Source organism: Pelecanus crispus, chromosome 1 (assembly GCF_030463565.1).
Source record: "Pelecanus crispus isolate bPelCri1 chromosome 1, bPelCri1.pri, whole genome shotgun sequence".
In the NCBI taxonomy this organism is placed as follows: Eukaryota; Metazoa; Chordata; class Aves; order Pelecaniformes; family Pelecanidae; genus Pelecanus; species Pelecanus crispus.
Window position 1 is genome coordinate 201322503 of NC_134643.1, and position 24364 is coordinate 201346866.

Here is a 24364-nt window from a genome sequence, read left to right on the forward strand (position 1 = left end):
AAGGACAGATTTTATCTAAATAAATCAATTTTACAGGGAGATTTCAGCCATTGGATTTGTAGTAAGAAAGAAACTTTATTTATGACGTTGGAAAGACCACAGCTGGGAATGCACCCATTAATAGACTCAAACAGATGGATTCTGACAAGTCCGTGAACTATTCACGCTCTTTTTTAGCAAATGTTTTGCAGCAATCCCAACTTGCAAATGCTACTTCAGAAACAAATATGGAACTCTCTGTCTGTCTCAAGGCACAAAGCAAATGAATGATGAGTGAATTTAAAGTATTTTGGGTTGAGTATGTATATGATATTCACTTGAAATTTAGGAAGGAGTGCTTTCAATGGAGAATAGTTATGCCTTGATGCAATAAGTGTTTTGAATTATAAAGTCATAGAGGGTAGGGTGTCTTTATAGATGTAGTGAAGTGAGGATTTTCAGCAAAGGCTGGCACTGCTTTTTTCAGGAAACAAAAATATTTTCCATTTGTGGAAGTCACTGTCTGAGAGAAGGTAAATACACATCTTCAAAATAGCTCTCTAAATAAAGTAGCAGAAATAGAAGAAAACAATACAGTATGGGCAGGCACTAGAGGAGCTGGTTGACAGAGAAAACTGGTGGGAGGACGACTGCTGTGTAATAGTGTAACTAGTGACTCAGATCATGTACTTGCAAGTAAAACCAATGCATGGCACACATTATTTCTCCTCAATTTTTAAAATTTAGTTTGTAGCTTTAGAATGTTACTGAACGTCACTGTATTTCTGGTATCATAGGAAGGTAAAAATGACAACTGATTCCTCTTTTCTGTATTATTTATTACTTCATCCACCTTTACCATATCTTCTATTACTTTTCTCAGTTGAGATTTTCAAAGCCCCATGACAGCACTGAGCCCATCAGCTACCTTTGAACAAATTGGGAAATTATATAGCCAAAAAGACACAGTCAGCTTTCAAAATGTCAGTAATTGCCATTAACATGCATAACCAAACACACATACACTGAACCTCTACCTGAGTTTCTGCCACATGGTGAGGTGTTTGGGGTTTTGCCCAGTTTCTTTCCTGGGAAGAACTCTTAGAGCTTCCTTATTAGTTAAAGATTTGGACCTTTTTTTTTTTTTCCTGCCAGTTACATTAAGGAAAATAAAGAGCAACTTCTCCAAAATCAGCAGAAACACTCTGGATTCTGATGTAAGCATGGCTTTTATCATCCTGTCTTGACTCACTCCATCACTCCTGAAAACGAAGAAGCATTAGTTCCTAGACAGTCAGAAGCATATAGTTTTACATTAGCTTGGCAAATGAGTATTTTGGTAATTACAGTTGCTCTCTCTCTCTCTCCCTAACAGCTCCAAGTGTTTTTATTTGAGAACAAAGCTGATAATTTGATTATGGCCTTAATTCAGCAGAGCACTTTAATACTTCATAAATTTAAATGGTTAAGTGTTCAAGTCATGTGGACTCATCTGTTTTGTTATGTTTAACCTGTAAACCAATAACATATTATTTTTAAAAATATTATCTATTAAATCAGTGTGGTAGGATGCATGAGTTCATCAGAAATGGGAAGGTACCACAACATCCTTATTTCTGATGTATAATAAAAAAGAGGATACTATACCTAATCTGATTCAAATAGAGATCAAATAAATTTCGGAGGCTAGGTTAGACAAGACACCACCAAATAAAATTGACTCTGAAACATCTGCTTTGTTTTATTCAAAACCATACACATACCAAACAGCCTAAGCTGTTTCCTTTGAAGGCACCCTAAACAACAAGGACAACAGGACAAGTGTTACAAAGCCAATGCATATATATTAATCATGGCATGGCAGCATTTTAAAGAAACGACCAAATTCAGAGGGATTATAAAACAGCTGGGATGAATTGTAGGTAGGAACACCAGACTTCACAGAGCTGTTTTTTAAATCTCTGGATTCTAGGTCACAGCAGAGGCTATGGTGCAGAGTGCTTGCTTTTTCACTCCTTCGTGTTGCTTTCTCTTAAGGGAGGATCATGACTTTTAGGGGGCTGGAACCATTATCTCTTCTTTTATGGAAAGGATAAGTTGTTGCAATCATTAGGGATCTTGAAACTGGGAAGAAGTTTATTGCTGTGACAGATCGGGCAACATATGGAAGGAAATAAGACGTTCTCCAGAGACAGATTAAGTTTTTGCCAATGCATTTTATTGAAATTTTGGAAAATAAACAGGTCATTAATTGGGTCCAGATTTAGCTACTGCAAATTGTGCAAAGATGTTGCAAACCAGATGCCTTCCCCTATTTGTTTTTACAACCCTTTCTATTTATGGATGCTCTTATTTAATGACTTATTTCTTTAATAGAGGGCATTGTTTTGCACCGGAAGTTGCATCTCTTAATTAGTTTTGCCAGTAGATGCCTGAGTAAAACATAAATATCTGCACAATTTCAGAGTGCAAACCAGTCAGCAATAACATAAGTAGGAAGTAATCAGTAGGAAGTTGTGGAATACAGTAGTTCTTGTAAAGTTAACATGTATTTCTTCCCTGGGTTCCTTAGCACATAGCAGTTTTCAGTCTTTCTCTATGCAGACCCTGCTGGTGAAATGGTAGAGACAAAGACACCTAACCCAAGGACAGCATCCTAAGGCTTGGCTTGCCAGTGAAGGTGTGAATACAATCCGTTGTCAGCATTTCCCTGGCGTTCCTGAGGTACGCGGCACAGTGACCGATGTACCTGTCAGCCCCAGTTTCAACTTGATCTCCACATCAATGCTGGATCCCCCAATGGGAATGTAGCAGCCAGGTCAGCTAACCTGTACCAACTGACAGAAATACTTGAGAAAAGAAATCTTCCTTCCTTTCCCACTTAGGTTTCCTTTAGTCCTCAGAGCACAGGCATTATGTTATGCCCTATCCACAGTCTTGATTCATGTTATAAATAACATACAGGGTGAAAAGCATTTGCCCTGACTTGAAAGCAGTGAGTCTAGTGGGGATGCCTTCTAAAAGGATTGAGCTAGTCACACAAGGTCCTTTGCAGTCAAGACAGAAATAGGTACCTCTGAAAGCAAGTCCTGTCATCCTGAAATAGGTCTGTGAGACAAGGGGGATGAATTGCCCTCCAGTGGTGCTTATTTCTCTCCATAATCCTAGCCAAGTGACAACACCAAAGACCTGCCTGCATCAGTGACAGGCGGGGAAAAAGCCATCTCTTCAGCTGCCACCTGGGTGCATTTGATATGGAAATCAGTGAGCCACTAGCATTGCAGAAGTTTAATTTTAGAGATTGCTGCTTATAGCATCTCTGGCTTTGTTTTAAAGTACCTGCTCAAGTAAGCAAAGCAGGAGATCGAGTTGACAAGGCGCCTGTGACTTCAGTGGCACTTGAACATGCACTTAAGTTACATGTTCTGACAGTAACCAGCCAGTGCACCTGAACCTCGCATAAACGTACTTCTCCATTTCCAGATTATTCTGGGGAGACAAATTGTGAATTACACATGTTTAGAAGACATACCAAATTTATCATAATAAAAGCTGCGTGATTTTTTTTTTTTTTGATCCCTGACTCATTTAGCTAAGCAGCAATGGAAGCACCCATGCAGATTTCATACTGCATGCTTTAAAGTGTGTTTTAAGGTTCACTTTTCAAACTACTAGTTAGTTATCCAATGTGTGAATATTTATTGTACTTGGTACAGTGTCCTCGGTCAGAGCAAAAGTCTGTCAGCCTCCTATTTTTCACAACAGCTGCTAGTGGATACTTAGGAAAGAGTGTAAGGACATGGCAAGTTTATGGTATGACCTCTTAGCTTCCAGGTTTCAGTAAATAGTTCTTTGCTGATGTTGTTAACAAGGCTGCCAATTAGGAACAAAGTAAGAGGGAGGTTTATGATGTGACTGTGCACTTCCTAGCTGAGCTACACCTAAGCTGGTGAGACACAGAGTCTGTTTCCCATTTGTAATCTTCTGGAGATGTGTAATCCCTCACATCACAACTGCTATTGTTAAAAGTTGTTTTTAGATCATTCATAGGTGTCACAGCCAGAGTTGCCTCCCTGTCACATCAACTTTCACTAGTCTGAGCAAAGTGGGAACAAAGTTTATTTTTAAAGCAATGCAGACTTACTAGTGGTTTGAAAGCAAAACGTTCAGAACTCCATTTGGTTTTAATTTAGCATCCAACCTATTATGTTTGGTAACATATTAGGAACCAGTGAGTCATAAGTTCCTTAGGACATAACAGGAGGACTGAATAAAGACTGAAATACATGAATCTCTGGTTCGTTCTTTTGCAATCCAAGTACAGATTACATACAAAGTACTTCAAAGCCAATTCTGATCTCAGCCACATAAGTGCAAATCCTGAATATTTACAGGGTAATTAGCAAATTCTGGTTTCGAGTAAAAGACCTCCACAGCAGCATGGTCTGGAAACTCTTTTTTTGAGGACCCAGTTTTGCCTTATTTTCATGTCTTTACAGCTGAGAACAGCACTTACCTGTCAAAACCTAACTGAAAGAGAGGAGAAAAAAAATCAACAAACATAAACAGGACCAACCTTTTTCAAAGGTCAGGTGCAATTTCTGTTCTGCAATTTTTAGTTGCCCGACTTGAGATACTTCAAAGAGGTCTTATGTTCAGACTGAGGAAACCAACGCTCCCAGAAAGTCAGAGCTTTGCAAGTGTCATGGAAAATCAACAGAAGATGAGTAGTAGTTCCTTTTGAAGGTTTTGGCCAAGGAATTTTTCCAGTAAAACTACATTCCATAAACATGGAGCAACACCTTAAGTAGACAACAACAAATGAGGAACACCGTGGGGTTGATTTGAAAGAGAGCTGTATATTCAGAAAGTGGGACACGGAGGAAGCCTGATAGAGGGACTTGATAGAGTGCCAGGATAAACAGAGGATAGACAGCAATATTTTCATCACACTGGACTCAAGAGAGTAAAAAAGAAATTCACGGCTGGTATGGACCTTATCAACCAACTCTCTTGGTCTGCCTATTTTGAACAGAGGGGGAATCAACAGAGGAGAAGAAGTCTTGGTAAGTGGTTGCTGGAGCAGGGAGGAGGATGTGCAAGGTAGTGTGTAGGTGTACAGAGCTAGAGAGGGGAGAGGTGGAGAAAGAGAATGTGATCCAAGGCAGGACAGCTGATGGGGCAGAAGGGAAAGGAGGGAACATCTGCTGGAGAATAATTTACCCTGCCTGGATTTCTGCAGGTTTTAGGCTCTCTCTGGTCCTTCCTGCTCACTGGAAGCATTTTCCAAAGGCAGGCTGTGGGGCAGGAGAGAGTAGGCTGCCTGCCCTTTCTCAGGAGAAGCAGCGTGGTGGTTGGCAAGGGAGCTATGGGAAGCCTTTTCCTCTGCATGGCTCCTGCTATTTGGCAGGCTTCCACTCTGTAAAAAGAAAACACCTGCAGCTTCTTGGCCAAAATTACTTTATCCAGTTAGATACGTCAACTTTACAGTGTCTATATAGTGCAGTGCAAACTGTGAGTTAAAAAAAAAGAAAAGTGCAAGAAGGAAATATAGAGTCTACAAATGGAAAGCTTAAGTTGTGCACACAGCAGTTGATTGCTGGGAGATAGAAAATCCTGGTCAGGGACTTGTCCAATTCATGAATATCTATTCATATTGTAAACTGTTCCACTGCTGGTTTATTGTGGAAGATCTGCCAGGGATTATTGTTTTGTTTTGTTTAAATAAAATTATAATTGTTTGATACTCCTAAATTTTCTGATATGAAAAAATAATAATTTGGGATTTAAAGCTGTGGGCATCATGCATTCTTTTCAGACATACAGGGCAATTAGTGTACTGTACAGAACAATTGATGTGGATAACGCTAAATTGTAGCTTTAGGTGAGGGATAAGTGATACATGCATGTCCCATATTTCCCCTGGCTTCTTTATTTGTGAGGTTGCCATTTAGGCACCAGTATGGCTAAAATTACATAGCCAGCTCAGCGTGCAAGTGTGTTGGTCACACTTGCAGTGACATGGTGGGTCAGCCTTAAAGCTGGGCTAGTGACCAAATTCACTGCTCATCCATATTACTTTCTGTGCAGGACCTTTTCTCTGGTTCGGGGATGCCCAAGATGGTAATCTGGGCAAGGGAAGAAAACATTATGTGCACCCTGCTCTCCAGGGCACGGGCAGGCACATACCCAGATGCCACGGGGACAGACCTCAGCTTTGTGCTGGATTCAGTGCCCTCACTCACCCTTGCAGCAGCAGCATGGCACTGCCACGTGTCAGGCCACATGGTCCTGCACTGTACCAGGGATGCTGGGTGCCACAAGGTGCAATTCAGTTTGCTTTGTGAGGGAGATGGGAGAGGTAGAGGCAGAAGGGGTCACTGCAGCTTCTGAAACACTGAAAACAACTGAAACACTTGCCACCCCATGTAGCCCAAACTCCCACCACACATCAGCCAAAACCCCAGCTTTCCTAGGTCTCCAGGAAGAGCAACCAGCAAAGGATGGTTTTGCTGTATCTAGTAGCTGTCTTGATGGTGATGGCTTGGGGATTGAAAAGGAGACATTTTAAGTGTTAGTGAACAAAATGCTTTATATGCATCCTGCAGAGTACTTCCTTGCATGCTAGGCTGCAGTCCAGCCCTAGAGTCAAGACCCAGCTTACTGGTTAGAGCGTATTGCTCTGCAGAGCTGCATGTACAAGCATCCTTGTTACGCAGTATTTACAAGATCTGATAATATTCATTTAATAATATCTTGGGAAATCTGGGGCATTCTGCAAGTTCAGGCAGTAAGTGTCTCATCTGAAGGAACCCACTGCAGGTGTAGGACCATTTTGGAGGGTATTTATTTTCTCCTTGGTTCATGCAGTTACAGTAGACTTTAGCCTGCCTCCAGTGGACTGATGTTGCTTGCAAGGAAAATGAAACTGCCTACAAAATTATATTTCCTTTTTTTTTTTCACATATAGGTACCAAAGTAGTTAAGCAAGGCAAAGATTACTGTTAAGAGTCAGGAAATTGGTGCAGACGCAGGTTATACAACTTCCCTGAAGTCTTACAGCAAATCACTGCCAGGTAGTCCTGTGCCCTAACCATTGTGTCAGTCTGCCTCACTGGACCAGAGACTGAAATCATGCAATGAATATTCATTGATTTCAAGGAGCCTGGAGAATTTGATGTTCCCATGCACCAGTCCCATGCTGTTGTGTTTGAAATAGTGTTGCCAAGAGCTATTCTGTTCTGTCTTGTTCGTTTTTTTTTTTTAATTTTTACAAAATCTAACTTTAGCATTGTCTCTCTAGCACAGAGAGATGAAAAAATCCTCTCTCAAAACCAGATCAAAACCTCTCTTGCCTATTTCATCACCATGGTACTGGAGTCCTGTTGAAAAGAAAATAAATAGCAAAGCCCTCGCATGAAGTCTGCGAAGGCATGAATCTTCAGCTGAGATAGGAATGTTTGCCTGTGGTTCAGAGTGACACCAGCAGTAGGGTTGTGTAGGGATTTACAATGTATTTGGATAACATAAGAAACTAAGTTTATCTAAACACTTTCTTATGTTATCACTGTGTTATCCAAACACTTTGTTAGTGAGACTGAAAGATTAGGATGCGTGTTAGCCCACCACTACTTAAATATATTTACACAATTCCTGTGGGTTTAGTTTTTGGAACTTGGATATAGGTTTAGCAGATGGAGTTGCACTAAGGGTATGGAAACTACTTTTAGCTCATTCCTGTCATAATACTCTCTGAATGCTTTGGCAGAGGACGTCTGCCACCTGAAATGTGTTCCTGTCTTTTGACTTCTATTTTGACCTCTATTTATTATCCAACTTTTTTTTTTTTTTTTTTAATTTACTGTTGAGAACCACTGTCTTTAGGGACTTCACACTGCGGGATGCTGGCTATTCTTGGCTTGGGAAGAGTTCAGCTAAGGCCAGCAGAGTCTATATTCATATGCTGGTGTGGTTTGACTGAGAAAAAAATGTGATGTTTAAAACTGAACAGGGGTGAGACCATAACACCTAAATTAGCAGCCAGGCACTGGATGAAACAACCAACCCCTTGCAATGACTTTACCCACTGGCCAGGAGCACCTGGTCCCTTCTAGCCCCCTGGGCGAGCAGAAGGGATGGGAAGGTCACATCCTCTGAGCCGGTCATTATGGCCAACAGGTCACCAGCTTACACAGCAAATGTGCCAAGAGGGCATGGAGAGGTTGTGACCAGGGAAATACTGGCTATTCCGCAGGCTCCAGCCACAAACTGCAGGAGCGGTTATTTTGATGCATTTATGCATTAGCAATGCTGTTAGGATCGCACTTTTACATAATCCACAGGGTGGGTGCAGGCTGGTTAGCTCACGTAAGAATACAGACCGGCCACTCCAGGTCAGACCACAGCTCCATCCAACCCAGTATCATGCGTCGGCCAGTGGGCAGTGGCAACTATTTTGGGAAAAATATAACACTGGGATAAGCATGTAATGATGCTATATACGTTATATATCCTACCCGCGTTCATGTGGTTCAGGGAGGTCCTGAGTCACGAGCTGGAATTTTGTGCTTAATGGCCCTTGCTGGATTTTTCTTTCAGGAATTTACCTAATTTTTTTTTTAACTCTTCTAACTTCTGGCAGCCACAGCAGCCTCTGACAATGACTTCCAGGGGTCAGCTATGCAAATACGAAGAAACATTTATGTTCGTTCATTTTGAGCCTGCCCCATGATCATTTCACTTACTGTTCCCAACTTCATTCACTGTGAGAAAAGACCCCAGCACTGCCAAGTGGTGGGCAGACCTTTGTAACAGCATAACGATGTTTGTTGGCTTGCTCTCAATTAGTTTTCTAAAAAGTTTTAAAATCCTCTTTGCTTTTTTTGTACCCACTGGGCACTTGTATTGGATTTTTGTAAACCTGTCCAAGATCTGTTTCCTCAGTGATAATAACTCTATTAAATCCATCACTGTACTGTGCACTGTGTACCTTTAGGGTGTTTTTTCTCCGGTACATTTATCAGCACTCAAAAGCTACAGTTTTAATGCCTTCTCAATGAATATTGTAAGAACCTTCAGTGTTTCCAACCAGTTTCTGTTTTGACTTCCAGACTAATTTAGTATCGTCACTGCATATTGCCACCTCACTACTACCTCTTTAAAAAAATCATACATGGGTAGTGGACAAAACAGGTTCCAGCGCTGGTATCTGTGGGAGTCCACTGGGAACCTCACCCCATTGTGAACATGGAATATTTATTACCACTTTTGTTTCCTGCCTTTAAGCAGCCATTAAGCCACAAGTGGCCTTTCCCTTTTTATCCCTGATAGCTGAGCTTCTTTACGATCTCATGGTAGAGGACCTTCGAGGAGCCTTCTTAAAATCTGTTACTCTTAATTTTGTGGTTTTCACATCCCTGAGCTCCTCTATGGGAGGACTGATGTGAGGAATCACTTCAGCCTTCTTACCATGACCCTCATCTTTTTTGCTTTTTGCATGTGTCTTTCTGTAAGTTTGCCTGGGTGGGGCACTTACTGCCCTTTTCCCTCTGCCATGCTTTGTGCCCATGAATGCACTACTGTTGTACTGAGCCTGCATATAATTTCTAATCCTCTGCTTGTATTAGAGCTGCCTTCTGTGGTTTGGCCAGGCCACTAATGCTTTTGTAATCAGGAGGTACACTTTATACCGGTAGTATCCACTAAACATGTGGGTCTTAAAATGCAAATGGATAATCCTCTGATGCTGGAATGGGGATGCTCAAACAGAGGAAGAAGGTATAATGTACTAGTCAGAAGCCTCTTCTCCTGGTTTGAAGTTTGTCAAAAGTGTCTCCTAAGCCCGTCTTTCATGCATAAGAAGAAGCCTTGCTTAGCAGTATTAATTTTTAAAACTCACTATCAGACAGTTGACATAGCAGCTGACTTGCCTCCAGAACATATCAGTATCACGTTTTTCAGTGAAATGATCCTCTGTTGTAATGCTGTGCAGCTATTAGCCACTTCCATCTTGCTTCCCAGAGATGTGAAAATCTCATATAAACAGTTTTCCTTTTGCTCCAGTCCGATTCCTGGCAGCCCCAGACAAGCCGCAGAGCCTCGGCGCCCCGGCACAGCCTCAGGAAGACAGTCAAAGAGCCTCTGAGCCAGAGGGAAGCATTTCTGGCTGCTCTGGAGACCCTGCTGTTTCATGCCCTGTATAAATGAGTTTGCAGCCTGTAGTAATCCCAGCTCATCTCTCAAACAAACATCTGCATTCAAACGTAAAACATTTTTCCTAAGCAGCAGGCAATGAACTTCTGCTTTTAAAAGTCCTGGTCCCAGAGATACGATTCAAAACACGTGAAGTAAGTGAAACCCTCATAATAAACACAGCTTTGGGTTCCCCGCACAGGACTTTCTTCTCTTCCTAAATTGGAGAAAGGAGGAATTGCCTGCTGTTAGAACATAAGCTGCTGTGCAGGCATCTGTAAAGGCAGATACAGGTAAGAAATGTAAGATGTGTGGATAGGATAGGGATAAGATATGTGGGTAGGACTCCAATATAGGATATATTGGATTTATAGTACATTGGAGTTTTGGCCATAATCCAGCAAATGGTACTATTCGTCTAGCTGCAGAATTATAAAAGGCAATCCAGAGATCAACAAGTCTGATTTTTTTTCTTCTGTGACTTGAAAACAAGAATTTCCGGCTTCTTCTAACTACATGTCACTAATGTTAATAACAACTGTGCTCCTCCAGTGGTTAGGAAGTGGTGTTGTTCTTATAGCACCAGTGCTTTCAAATGAAGAGAAGCCATCAAGTTGCCATTTAATTTTAGATGTGCTATAACAAGATAAGTGCAACTAACAATAAAAGGGAAATGGGTCACGGTGGGAAGAAGTAGTGGCTGATTACTGTGTGAGAACTGCAGGTTCAATCCAAGCCCGAAGAACTCCATGCCACGTACAACATCATGGACCTATCTCACAGTTACTTAGGAGGGGTGAATTATAAGACATGAGTAAGCAGTCCTGTTACATATATATGTGTGTGTGTGTGAATGTAAGTGGGAAGATGCTCTTCATCTCAATTTACCCTCAACTACCCTGCTGCTTATAGCATTGCCTCATGTCTATGTGAGTAATACTCTAAGGCCAAGGTGGTGCATAGAGATTCACATTGTTGTTTTGCTCTGAAAAGCTGGTCGTAAGCATATAGTTCATTGTGAGATATATTTTAGTATTTCTAGAGTACACTGCGCTGTTCTCTCCAGCTGATTACAGCACCCTGCCCTCAGTGAAAGGGAAGCAGATCTCAAGTACTGCCTGTGATACTTAGGTATATATGGATAGCCCTGGGGCAGGTTTTTTCTGCAAATAGTTTACTCTTTCTCTTTCACACCAAATGCAGTTTCAGGGAGAAAAGGTGGAAGAGAGACATAAAAATCAATGAACAGAAAATCAAGTGTTGCAGTTCTGGCTATGAATGCATACAGAGAAGAGTACACATCCTTGAGTTGACTTTGTCAATTATACTAATAAACACTGTGCAGGTGTCAGTAGTGCTGTGATTTATTAATAAACCTTTAAGTGAAACTTCCTGATCTTCCAGAAAATTTCAGTATCCATCGAATCACTGTTTGTCACGTTAGCTGTCTAGCTGTGACACGTAGGTATTACACTATAGATATAAGTGCGGACATTTCTGATTCAGGTTTAAAATCACTAATTCTAGCTGTGGTTTTATGAAGGAATCTCCATTCCTGTGTGGATCAGTCGTGACATGGGAACGTGGGGTTGGGTTTCCATCTTATGGACTGTGCTGCTGTCGTGACAGGCAGCAATTTCAGGTGTGTGCTGGAGCTCCCCCACAGCCTTTGTAAAATGCACAGGGAAGCTTTCATCTTGAAGTGCTTTTATGAGATGCATTAGCATGAAGTTCAGTGTTGCTTTATTAACTATTCCAGAAACAGTCTGTAGACTGAGACTGAAATATGAATATTAGCGCTCTTTTGTAACAGCTTAGGCTTCTGTAGTACTTTTTGTCTGAAAAATTGACGGCCAAAGGGGTTTCCTTATTTGAATGACGCATTTTTTAAAATAAGCAGGGAGTGTCAAGGCAGTCACTGAATGAGGAGACAGTCATTTTAGAACTATGCAATGAAGACAACTATTTTCCTCCAGTGTGCACAACTTCAAGCACAGGAGCTTTCAAAAGAGCACCGCAAGACCAGCTAACTCTTGTTGTTTCTTGTTTTATTTGACTAATATGTAAGTGCTGGACTGGAGCCAAAGAATTCAGCCTCGGCAGAGGCAGCACTCGGCAGCACCGAGCCTGAAGCAGCCCTCTGGCTCTGAAGTTGTGTTTGGACCCTCGTGTCCGGGAGGAAGGGAAAATCATCGCCCTGCAATGGAGGCTCCTCGTTCTGCCCTTCGTGAGCGCTGAGATGTGCTGTTGGGGAAGCTGGGAGGGCAGCTCTGCCCTGTCGCTTACCCTCTAGCAGGGACATGGGAAGCATGGGCAGCCACAGGGACACCAGGGCTGGTGCTTTGCGCACTGTTACAAGCATATAACTGGGCTTGTTCAGCCCTTAATGGACTTGTTCCCTAGTCAATATCTTACTCAGGCTCTTGCCTTGGTTTTTGTTTCTTTGGGCTGGATTTTGAAGCATTACATTTCTATTAAACTGCTTCCCTGTCTTTGGAAATACTGCAAGGAAGAATACAAAATCCCATTAGCTGAAAAAGTCAATGCATTTTCCAACAGAAAAAGAAATCCCTATGAAAATTTAAACAGAGTGCTATGAAATGTTAATAATTGCTTTTTCCACTAGCAATAGCATTTTATAAGGAGAATTAGATCAAAGGACTGTAGATTAATCAAATAAGAATTTCCCTGCACGGTGGTAATGTCTCTTTGGATAAATACTGTGCACATCATTGACACTCGGGAGTCTCTGAGATATTTGTTCTTCAAAAGACAGCAGCCGAGTGACTGACACGCTGACTTGGCAAGCTAGGGTGGGAATGGAAACCATCCATTCCTTGCTGCTCAGGCTCTCTCCACTCGCACCTGTGTGGCAATCCCGCCTCTTCGCTTTGCACAGCAAGGCAGGGAGGAGACTGGTCATTCCTGCTCCCTGGCTGCCCTGTTTGGGAGTATAGATGGTAGTGGTGCCACCTCTTTTCTCTTGAGTTTGAAGTCCCTCCTGGGAGTCTCAGAGAAGACCATTCAGCCATGCCTGGAGCAAAAACCAGCAAGTACAGGATTTGCATGTGCTGTGGATGGTAATAACAGGTAATGGAGGCTTTCAGTCTAGAGCATTCATTTTAAATTTCTAGTACCCAGAATTATATTTCTCCATTTTATGGCACTGCAAAAGTCCCACGTCAGTTAGGAATAAAATTCATAAGGTGTAATGAGAACAGATTGCATCGCAGTAAAACCCTGCCCTAAGGGGTTCGCACAGAGCAAAATTTTAATGAATAATTTTGAATGAGACAACTGTCCTTTCCCCCATCACATTTAGGTGGCTACCGCTACCCTTTCAAGCTAGCCTGACCCTGTCCTTTGTGAGCAGGCAGCTCCCGGGCAATGCCACCCCATGGCCCTGCCCTGATGGGCAGCCTTATCCAGGCTGGGCGTGCGAGGAGAGCTCCATCGTACAAAGGCACATCATGACATTTTGTTGGCTTGAAGGCCGGAGAACAGGACACAGACAATAATGTCACCACAGGTAGATGTCCAAGTGGAGTCTGGGGAGGTCAAGGTCGCCCATGGATTGGCATGGGGCTTGAGCCCCTTTTGCCCGGGGCTTGCAGCCACTCCAGCAGTGCTGTCAGCTCCCCATCCCCTGGCTTGACACTGGCCTCATGGGAAGGGGCATGGATTTGGGAAGCGGCAGCATGGTTCCTGAGCTGTGCAGGATCTGTGCTGGCTGGCCACCCTGCTGCCTCCCCTCTGCCTTCCCCTGCCCTCCTACCTGCACATGGCTTTTGGCAGGAGACCGTTCAGCCAGGTGGGTGGAAGAGCCTTCTGCATTGCCATCATTCCCTGTTTTGTGATCCTGTGAAATTGATCTCCAGGGCTGTGCAATTGCTTCCCATGGGCCAGCGGTGCTCGTATCAGAAACTGTCTTGATCACAAAACTCCCTGGCAAGAGCTCTGCTCCCTTAGAAATCAGCTCATGCTAGGGGTGTATTGAACCAAAATATTGGTATTTTAAAATGTGATGGAAAATTATTTGACAGGTGTACTAGGAGGGCATTTTCGGTATATTTTTACTCACATTTGGTGCCCGCTTGCTGATAAAAATGGCAATGTTCTGCTTCCATTTGATGAACTAAAGAAATGGTATGTTTTGCAAACTCAATGGTTGATATATAAGACTAAATGAAAACAGATACCTCTCTGTTAAAAAAACTGAGAGATGTTATGGTGAGGAACCTGAAGAACAGAGAAACTCTCCATCCCCTTCCCCTCTTCCAGGTTGTGACCAGTTCTCAGTAACACTAATATTAGGGACTTTTGGGTGTTGTTTACTGCTGAGTGCCTGCCTGCTGCTAGGTGTTGTTGATTTTTTTTCATCCCAAGGGCTTCATTTGTTCCAGTGCTTGTTGTACCATGCAGTTTTGGGGATTCAGACAGCCATAAACGGACCTTTTCTTGGCAAACAGGGGTATGATTTTTAGAAAATGAGTGAGGGCATCTTCTCCCAGAGATGAGTCATCAGCCGGGTGGCGTGGAGCAGAGGAGGAAGAGGTTTTCTGCAGCCCTGCGTACTCTGAAACAGGCATTCCCGAGTGTCTTCAACTTTTTCTTCCTTGCTTTGGGAAGTGGTCCGGTGCAGCCCCTCCGTGCTGCCCAGGGGGCTGCTGGGGCTGCCGGGGCTGGATCGGGCTGGCTGTCCTGCTCCGGCAGGCTCCACTTCCACAGGCTGGACTCGGAGCGATTGGCCCGTGCGGATCATGTGGGAGCAGCAGGAATCCTGAGTTGTAGCTTTTGGCACTCCTTTTTCTTTTAAAGCGCTTGCTCTTTTCAGCTCCCTAGGGCTTGTTGCCTCCCTCCTTTCATTACCCTGATTATAATCTGGAGTAGCCACAGCAGAGACAGACGGAGTGGTTTTAAAGGAGCAGAGATGCTTAAGCAGGTGCCCAGGACTTCGGGCACCGGCTGTTACTACCTAAACTCAGTGTCACCTGAGGGCCAGGAGATGTACTTGCGATTCGATCAAACTGCCAGACGCCCTCCCTACAGGATGAGCAGGATTCTCGCCCGACACCAGCTACTGACGAAAATTCAGCAAGGTGAGTTACTGGCAGAAGCTCTCCTTAGCCTGGCATTGTCGCAGAGTCTGCAGGTCCCCTCCTTCGTAGGAGAACAAGTTTTAATGCCTCAAATTTCAGGCTTTTTTCCTGTCTCTATTCTGAGCTACTCTGGCTAGAGTCAGAGTTTGAAATAGTCATTCATACCTTTCTGTTTCTATACATGCACACATACACAGAGAACCAAGAGACAAACACTAGTGCATGATTAGCTGTTTAACTAAATTATCTTTTAATCATAAACTGTGCAGTAGCTTAGGTGCTGAAGTTCGTCTTTTCCGACTGGCAGAGCAGTTACTGGCAGAAGTACCTCTGCTCCGATTTCTACTGGTAAAATCTGCTTGTGGTAAAGCACAGAGAGAGAATAGATGATCATCCAGTTAAAAACAAAGCAGAAGTCCAGAGCGGCTGGAAGAAGGCAGCTGGGATAACATCCTTTGGAAACAAGCATGTGTACCTGTCAGAGGATTAGAAAACTTGTCACATGTCCTTAAAAATAATTGCTGACTTGGCTTTCTGCAGCTGCCTCTGCAGTTATCTAGACAGTCATTACACATGTATTGATTTTGGTTTTCTGAATATATATCGACAGCACTAAAGCTAAATGCAGATTGGCCTCAGAACAAATCCTTTGGCCTGTGTGTGGAATTTAAAATCATCTTCAGAATCGTTACTGCAAAGATAAAAAAAGAAAAGCTAACTGTACGGATTTTTCCAGATTAAAAAGGAAATCAATACATAGTTTTGTATTGTTCATAGTTTTGTATAGCGTCCTGTTTCCAAGAACACCAGTTTCCAAAGTGGATGGGGTCCTACATGCAGAAAAAGAGTATGTCGTGTACTTGTCATGAAAAAAAAAAAATAAAGTCCCGAAGATAACCGTCACTTTCTTGACAGCTTTCAAAAAGATGTTTGATTCTGCTGACTAGGGGCAGGCATAGAGTTAACATTGGTTACTGTCATATCTGGCAAATATCACAGAAATTGGTGCGAGCTTCTGACCAGCAGCAGTTAAATGGAGTGGCTATTTCTGTGTGCAGCTTTCCAGAAAGATTCTTTATATCCATGGCTCTCAAATTCTGGCAGAAGTACAGGGATATAGCGATGAAACTTCTATTGCGTTTATAAAGAAAACAATACATAATTCTTTGGCCAGCTTTTAAAAAAGATGAAAAAGATAGTTTCTGTGGCAATTAGGAAAACGCAGTTCTTTGCAAGGCAGTCTCAGGAACTGGTCATATTTGAAGGATACTGGTCTTCACTGCAGCTCTAATTTCAGGAAGGATATTATGTCATTCTGTGTACCCAGTGTACAGCCTGGATTGAATGGAAAGAAAGGGTAATTGATTTCTCTCCAGGTTTATTTGAAAATGTTTTGGGTGCAGTGCTAGTACCACCTTAATTTTCAAGCAGCAGCTGTGGATGAGATGGATTAACACAACTCCTCTACCTGTCATGGCGCTGTTTAATCTTCCCTCTTGTAACCCATAACCCATCAGCTGACCAGGACAGACAGGGCTTCCAAAGCCACCCAGCAGTGCCAAGGCTTTCCAGAGTCTGCGTGGTGGGACAGGGAGGAGTTTCCGAGCTGTAGCTTTTCTGCCTGCAGCTTGTTGCATGGATGGTCAGTCTGTGGTGAATAACCTCTGCTGCTCTGCCACAGCTTTCCAACCTCTCCCATCCAGAGCTGTCGGAAATGATGCTTGTATAGTGCCTTGATGATGTGATATATGTTACAGTTCAGTATATGAAATATTTGTGTATTTCGGATTGCTAAGAATGCATTGTTGATTCCTTCGCTTCTTTTATCGATGGAAAACTGGGGACAGAGTCCACTGTTGGTTAAGTGTGAGTTCATTAGCAATAATGAAATTATGTGTGCAAATAGACACTGATGTCTGTGTATGCGTCCATATGTAGGAGTATACAAATCTAGTGGAAAATCATATGCAAGGTACACATTTTTTCCACAGCGCCCCGACTACTGAATAATAATTTTGTTACAATAGCTGTGTTAGTAATACCAAGAAAGCTAAGTCTAGCTAGTATAACTCAATCTGAAACCTCCAGTTTACACTCTGGATGAAACCCTAGACCCATCAGAGTGACTGACAAGACTTTTAGGAGGGTTCGCCGGCTGAGCGTGTCTCCCTCTGTGCCTGCCTTATTCAGGCTGTAAGCGGTGTGAGGGTAATGCAGTCAATCCCAGTCCCAGCCCCAGCCCCGGTCCCAGAGGGTACTGGAAGAGTACTGTAATATGGATGGAGGAATCAGCCTGTCCCTTTAGACATGAGTGAGTTTTACCCCATTGGCAAGTGGGATTCATTACTAATGGAGTGCCACAGAGCAGCTCATCAAGAATGTATTGAAAAGTAAATCAGGAGATGCAAGATGAAAATGAAGACTTGCTTTCAGTCACCCAATTGAGTAAAGCATATAAATCATAATTTAATCTCCTTGAATTTGTATGTCCTTGAATCATACATTTTAAGGCCATTAGGACAATGCATTTGAATGCTGCTACCCCAATTCTTGTGTTAGCACCCCATCTAATCATTGTTTGAATTACAGCATATGTTTAGAAAAACATCCAGCCTGCATTTTAATATCACTAGAACAGTGAATCCTGCCTGGTTAATTGCTTTGCTGAAAACAGATCTGCCACATGTTTAAGTGCTAAGCCGCCTTGGGGCTTGTTTGAATACCTGCTCTCTGCTTCTTGTGCAGATATTTTTCAGTTGCTGGTTTTTCAGCTGGAGGCACCCACAGTAGGAAACACTGAAGTTTTTACATCAGGGATATTTTTCCGTAGTGAAAGGAATGATTTACAAAATCACAATGTATACAATTTACAATGTATAGAGCAGTCAAAGCTTCCATTCCAGGATAGGAGCCTGGTTCACTAATGCAGTGTAATACAAAGTGTTGCATATAGTTCTGTCTTTTCAGTCATTAGCTGCATGTACTATTCCAAATGATGGTAAATTACTCTATCATATTGTGCAATACATTTCTTCCTCCTTTAAAAACACATTTGCTGAAGAAGCTTTCCTTTGTATTTTCCTTTGGTGTTAGTTAAAAATAAACTAAATGAATCATTAGAGGAATTACTGTATTTAATCATTTCTAAAAAGAAAACCACCACAAGGGAAATGAAAGGAACTAGACTGTTATTTTAATCAGATCATACTTTGAAAGTCCTAAATATTTGGTTTATGTACACCACCGACTCCTTCAGGCAGAATTATGTGGTGGCCTGTGAATGTGAGTGGTAATTATCTGTCTGATATTAAATAGGTATTTTCAAAATGTGATCTTTTGATGATTCCCTTTCCCCCATAAGCCCGTTAGTTTCCACGCTGAAGGGGACACATGCCTCAGCATAAAGGAACAGGGTGTAGCATGCTTGGTCTGAGGTATTTATTCAAACTGTGTATGCAGTAACTGGTATGAGAATTCGTTAATGATTACTCATGTTCTCTTTAAATAAGGTGGTGACTTTCAAGAATTTACATTACATAGAACCATAGAATCGTTTACGTTGGAAAAGGCCTTTAAGATCATCAAGTCCAACTGTTAGCCTAGCACTGCAAAGTCCACCACTAAACCATGTCCCTAAGCACCACATCTACACGTCTTTTAAATACCTCCAGGGATGGGGACTCAACTTCCCTGGGTAGCCTGTTCCAATGCTTAACAACCCTTTCCGTAAAGAAATTTTTCCTAATATCCAACCTAAACCTCCCCTGGCGCAACTTGAGCCCATTTCCTCTCGTCCTACCGCTTGTTACTTGGCAGAAGAGACCAACCCCCACCTCACTACAACCTCCTTTCAGGTAGTTGTAGAGAGCGATAAGGTCTCCCCTCAGCCTCCTTCTCTCCAGGCTAAACAACCCCAGTTCCCTCAGCTACTCCTCATAAGACCTGTGCTCCAGACCCTTCACCAGCCTTGTTGCCCTTCTCTGAACACGCTCCAGCACCTCAATGTCTTTCTTGTATTAAGGGGCCCAAAACTGGACACAGTATTCCAGGTGCAGCCTCACCATTGCCGAGTACAGGGGAACAATCACCTCCCTGCTCCTGCTGGCCGCACTATTTCTGATACAAGCCAGAATGCCGTTGGCCCTCTTGGCCACCTGGGCATACTGCTGGCTCATATTCAGCTGGCTATCAACCAGGCAGCTTTTCCGGCAGGCAGCTTTCCAGCCACTCTTCCCCAAGCCTGTAGCATTGCATGGGGTTGTTGTGACCATGACGACATGAGTCACAAAGTTGTTATTTCTTTCAGAGTACATGGCTAAATTCAGTGGAGAACAGAAAATATAAAAAGTAGCTGTAGGTAAAAAGAAATGAAGAATTAAGGCCATACTCTGAAAATTTCAAATTGAAATCATTGACTGGGCAGCACAAGTAGAGTCTTAAGTCAGGATGCATGAAGCCACATCTGCCCCTGCACAGCTAGGCGGCACTGGTAAAGAAATGTCCCCATTCATCTACAGTAGAACTTGATTCTTAGACTGCACTTTCAGTAAGAAAATAATATGAAGAAATAAATGAAAATAAGACAAATTCCTATTCTCAGTGAGTAAATTCCTGCCCACAGCGAGTAACGCTCTGTGATTTGTCTCAGTTCACGTCCACAGGCAAGAGCAGCTGAAGAGAATCGTTCGATGGAGTGATCTCAAAGCATACTATAACTGTTCAAGGCAAACTCTCTGTTCAGCACTCAGCCGATGTTTTACACTCTCATACGCTGCAAGTTCAGTTTTGATCTTTTGTGAGTAGTTACCTCCGTGTCACCTGTGTTTGGTTTGAGCAAGTGTTAGAGGTACAAACAAGTGTTCTTTTCTGTCTACAGTCTTCCGTTTGGAGCTACTTCCAACAGGTTTAAGTCTTCTCTTTTCTAAGCATGAGTACAGTTTGTGGAAAGTGTTACAGAGGGATGCAAGTGACTTGGCAAAAAATAGTGCATTTTACATGGCCTTAAATTGCAACTGTATTTCAATGTAAAACAAACCAAGTATCAGCAATAGATAGCTGCAATATACTCCAATACTCAAAAGGAGAACTTGGAAGTCATGTAAGTGAAAATGTTGCAGTCATAGTCTGCATTAAAAAAACCTGGATCACATTCTGGATGTACGCACAGGTACGGAGTACTTGTCCATTCCTGGAGATGGGAAATGGGATATGATTATGTAATTAAAGACTGTGGTTTTGTTCAGACATACAAAGAGGAGAAAATACGGATCTTCAGGCAACCTGAACCATAGCATTTCCCACGTTCTGGATGCTGGCCACTTTACCTACATATCTTTAAACCTCGTTGTCTGAACCCTGGAAAGTAAAAGATTAACCAACAAGATTCAGCCTTGGTCGTAATGATGCAAACACCCCCACTTAGGTAATCTCTGACCAGTGCCAGTGACCTACTGCCTCTTGAGCTTGTAGGGTAATTCCTGACAGTAGCAGTTTGTATTTCCCATTCAGCCCCCGGTGCCTCCGCTTGCCGTGGCCCCGTGTCTGTGCTCCAGGCCAGGCATGCAGGAGAGGATGGGTCTGGGGCCGGAGTGGCCTGGGCCACTGGGAGGAACATCCTCAGCTGCAGACCTGCCTTGCAGACCTCAACTGGACATGGTCCGTCACCCTCTCCAGTGTCACACGCATGTGGGGCAGGTGTGTCCTCACAGCAGAGAGATCTTTGGGTCCATTAAACAACATCAAGTCTTGACTAAGTCTGTGAAAACTGTGTTTCTTACAGTATCGAAAGGTCCATTAGAAACTGAGACCCTACATCACATGAAGCATCTTCACCATCATCTTTCCTTCCTTACACACTCGCTTTCCTCAAGTCCTTAGCCCTAAACTTGGAGAAACTAGCGTTTTTCAATTAAGTTGTAGGACTTCTTTAATTTTTTTTTTCTTTCTAAATTTATATTCTGAAATGGTTGAAGTATTTGTGTGAAACTTTCACACAAAAAATGTGAACATCCTGAGGGGTCTTTATAAAATCAAATGCCCTGAGGTGTGCTTATAAAAAAAATTAAATAGTACTGCAAAAGATTGCAGTCCAGCTAATTAAACTTTAACAAAGTTGTACTTCATCGACAACAGGACATTTGAAAGGGAGAAAATTTCATGGGAGCCACTACCTGGGAAAGAGGTTCAAAAGCTGAAATTATCAAGAAATATTTGTGTGGTATGTATCAAAAATTGGTCTGCATGGTACTGCAGATCAGATTCAATGATGATACTGGTTCCTTCTGGCCTTATAGCTTCAGCGCCACTGAGTGTCGGTGACACTTCTGCTGACACATGCAGGTTGGACACCAAGAAGGAAATGTTGGCTCTGCTTTTAAGTTAAGGGACTTTTGCTCTCAATTTCACTGAAAGCAGGATTTCAGCCAAGGTGAAATCTTAACTTGGGAGATTTTTGTTTTGAAATTGTTTGTGGTGAAATGAACAGCTGTAGTTGTGCTATATATCTTCTGTATTGATCACTGAGGAGATTTTTAATTTTCACATTAACCCTATTGTATAGTTAGAGCCAGTAATGTTAAAAGACATTTAATCCAATAAATGCAGGATGTATGCTCGATAAATGAATCATTAATGTGATAATAATTATATTTTTTTTAGTTTAAATTTAGAAGTAGTAGTGATAAGTCACTGGGGTATATAAAAAGCTGCATAACAGAAGTAAAATAGAAATTACTCACAAAAATAGATTAATTAAAAGAATCAGTACATAGCACTTTTGTTACTGGGAGACTCTTATGTCTGTATTTATACATAAATCCCTGAAAATAAAGTGCAATATTTGTGCCCTGAGCATCATAAGTGTTAATTTAAAAAATCTGCAGTTTTAGGTTCCAGCCAGATATTGTTTTTCTCTCTAGGCAATAGATCCTTACTGGCTTTTTTTTTTCTCCACTTTGGTTCAAATGCAAACACTATGAAGTCATTGATAGCATCTTAGCCATAGCCATTGTTTTTATCTTACTTGTGTCATACAATATTGTCAGACTTTTTGTTGTACTTAAACAATTATATGAGCTGTTTCATATAGGGCATCACATATATTTAGATTAGTGCCTAAGCCTCTGATGGAAGGGACTGAGAAACCAGGTCCCTTGTAGCTAGGTTGTTAGGTTATTAAACAATTGTCCGTAGTTGAGTTTGTTGCACCTTGCAATAGCTGCTTTTGAGGGTAAAATGCTGAATTATATGGCCTGTGGGCTTGATCCAGTATATGCTAGTTGTGTAATTTTTTATTTATACTTATTTTACAGGTATTTGAATGTGGGCAAGTCAGTAAACCCTCATCTTCATGCCTCGTAAAATTCTCATGTGTGCGCTTTTGCTTAAAAACCTGTTGAGTTTCCCCTCAGGTTCAGTTCAACAGGTCAGTTGAGCTTACAAGAGCAAATCATCATAACACTAATTGTACACCATAATATAGTGGGGGAGAGGAGGGCTTGAGCACCTTGAGCTGGACTATTTAGAAGCTATTTAAGAGCAGACAGCATGATTCAGAGAACTTGGGAGCATTATGGCTTAGCTGAAAAGAATGTGCATGACTCAGTCTGAAAACACGTTGCGGCTTTTTGTCTCTCATCTGTTACAGGACTGAGGAGGTTAATTCTACCGGGAGAAGAAAATCACTCCATAACAGTTCAGACTACATGGGGTTTTGACTAACATACACCCACAGATGAGCAAAAGTTTCTGTCCTTGTGATAAGTTAGGCGAACTTGGAGAAATAACTTAGTTTAAAATATGAGCTGCACAGTACGTCTTAAGTAAATACCATCTGCCAAGCGTAGAAGCTGCCTTGCTGGAACATACCAGATGTTTTGCTTTCCACTCAAAGTCCTTTGCCAAAGAAGGACTCAGCCCTGCAACTTACTCAGATGAATCTTCCTCTGTGCTAAAGGAGCAAAATAATAAATCCTAATAATGTCAACTAGTATTGTTTTAATGAGGTAGATATTACAGGCCTTTGGCAATAGTTGTACTCTCTTTTAATAGGATTGTGGTTGAAGGAAGGTCTGTTTGTGTGAGCAAAGTTTTCAGGATTTGGAAGCAAAATCTGTATATGTATTTATTGTTGTCTCTCTCATTTAGTCCTAATGGTCTAAAAGGTATCTGACTTTTTTCCCCCTTAATGTGTCACTAGTGTCTTTCATGGTTTGTTTACTTTATTGATTGTGCCATGTTTATTTCTAATTCTTCATTATTTGAGTGATTTAGGAGTATGGAAAAAAGTAATAGTAAGTTCAAAGTGGAATCTCTACATTTAATTCTAGCTCTTATCCTCTTTAGTCACAAACACATATCCGCCAGCATCCCCCACCCCCCAAAGCTGCCACCTTTCTGGGAGATTTCTCAGCTTCCTTCTTGAAATCACATTTGCAGGAAAGTATGACAAACCTCTCATTAAGGAAAGGCATTTCCTTAAAGGCTGCAGTACAGCTTTTACTGCCAAATGTGTCCAGAAGTGAGGGTGATAGTACAGCTTTTACTCTTCTCTAACACTTCTTCTCTACAAGGGAGCTGCTGCCTCTGCAAACCCCCCAGCAAGTCCTGAACCCTGTGGTTTTTCTCTAAATCTCTAACAACTCTTTCCCCTTTCTTACTACATGTATCCTTTGCGCCGATACTTCAGTGTGGATTATCCGTGTTATCCACAATCTCCTGCCTGAAGACCTTAGGTGTTAACATGTCACGTTCCTGTGCTGGTACTTGGCTTACAGCAGTAAAATGTCCTTCTAAGTCTGAGTGGGCATGTCTGTACTGCTAAATAAGAGGGACTGGAGGTGAGTTGGAGTACCCCCTACTCCACTGAGCAGATGACTTCCCTGGCTCTGTTTTGGCCTTCTCCAGCTAGCTCAACCCAGAGCAAGTTTATGGGAAAGACGACTAGTCCTAGGTAGTGCAGTCATGAGCCAAGCAATGCCACTTGATCAAAAAATCAGGAAGCAGGCAGTCTTTCACTGAGCGGTGTAAATGTAACTACTCTTTCCACTGCCACAGAAGAGGTAAAATGAGGAGAAACCTTGCTCCACAGGTCTAAA

At 42.2% G+C, this 24364-nt stretch overlaps 1 protein-coding gene across 3 annotated transcripts in view; it reads left to right on the forward strand.

The window, feature by feature from the left end:
• The window catches only part of STARD13 (StAR related lipid transfer domain containing 13), a 257049-nt gene that overhangs the window by 122758 nt on the left and 109927 nt on the right, over nucleotides 1-24364 (forward strand). The window contains exon 1 of one of the 3 annotated variants that reach the window (XM_075705375.1): nucleotides 15101-15269. The exons of the other annotated variants lie outside the window; for them this stretch is intronic. Coding sequence (XP_075561490.1) covers nucleotides 15101-15269 — 169 coding nt within the window. Of the gene's footprint in view, nucleotides 1-15100; nucleotides 15270-24364 lie in introns of those variants that run through there. 3 annotated transcript variants of the gene reach the window in all.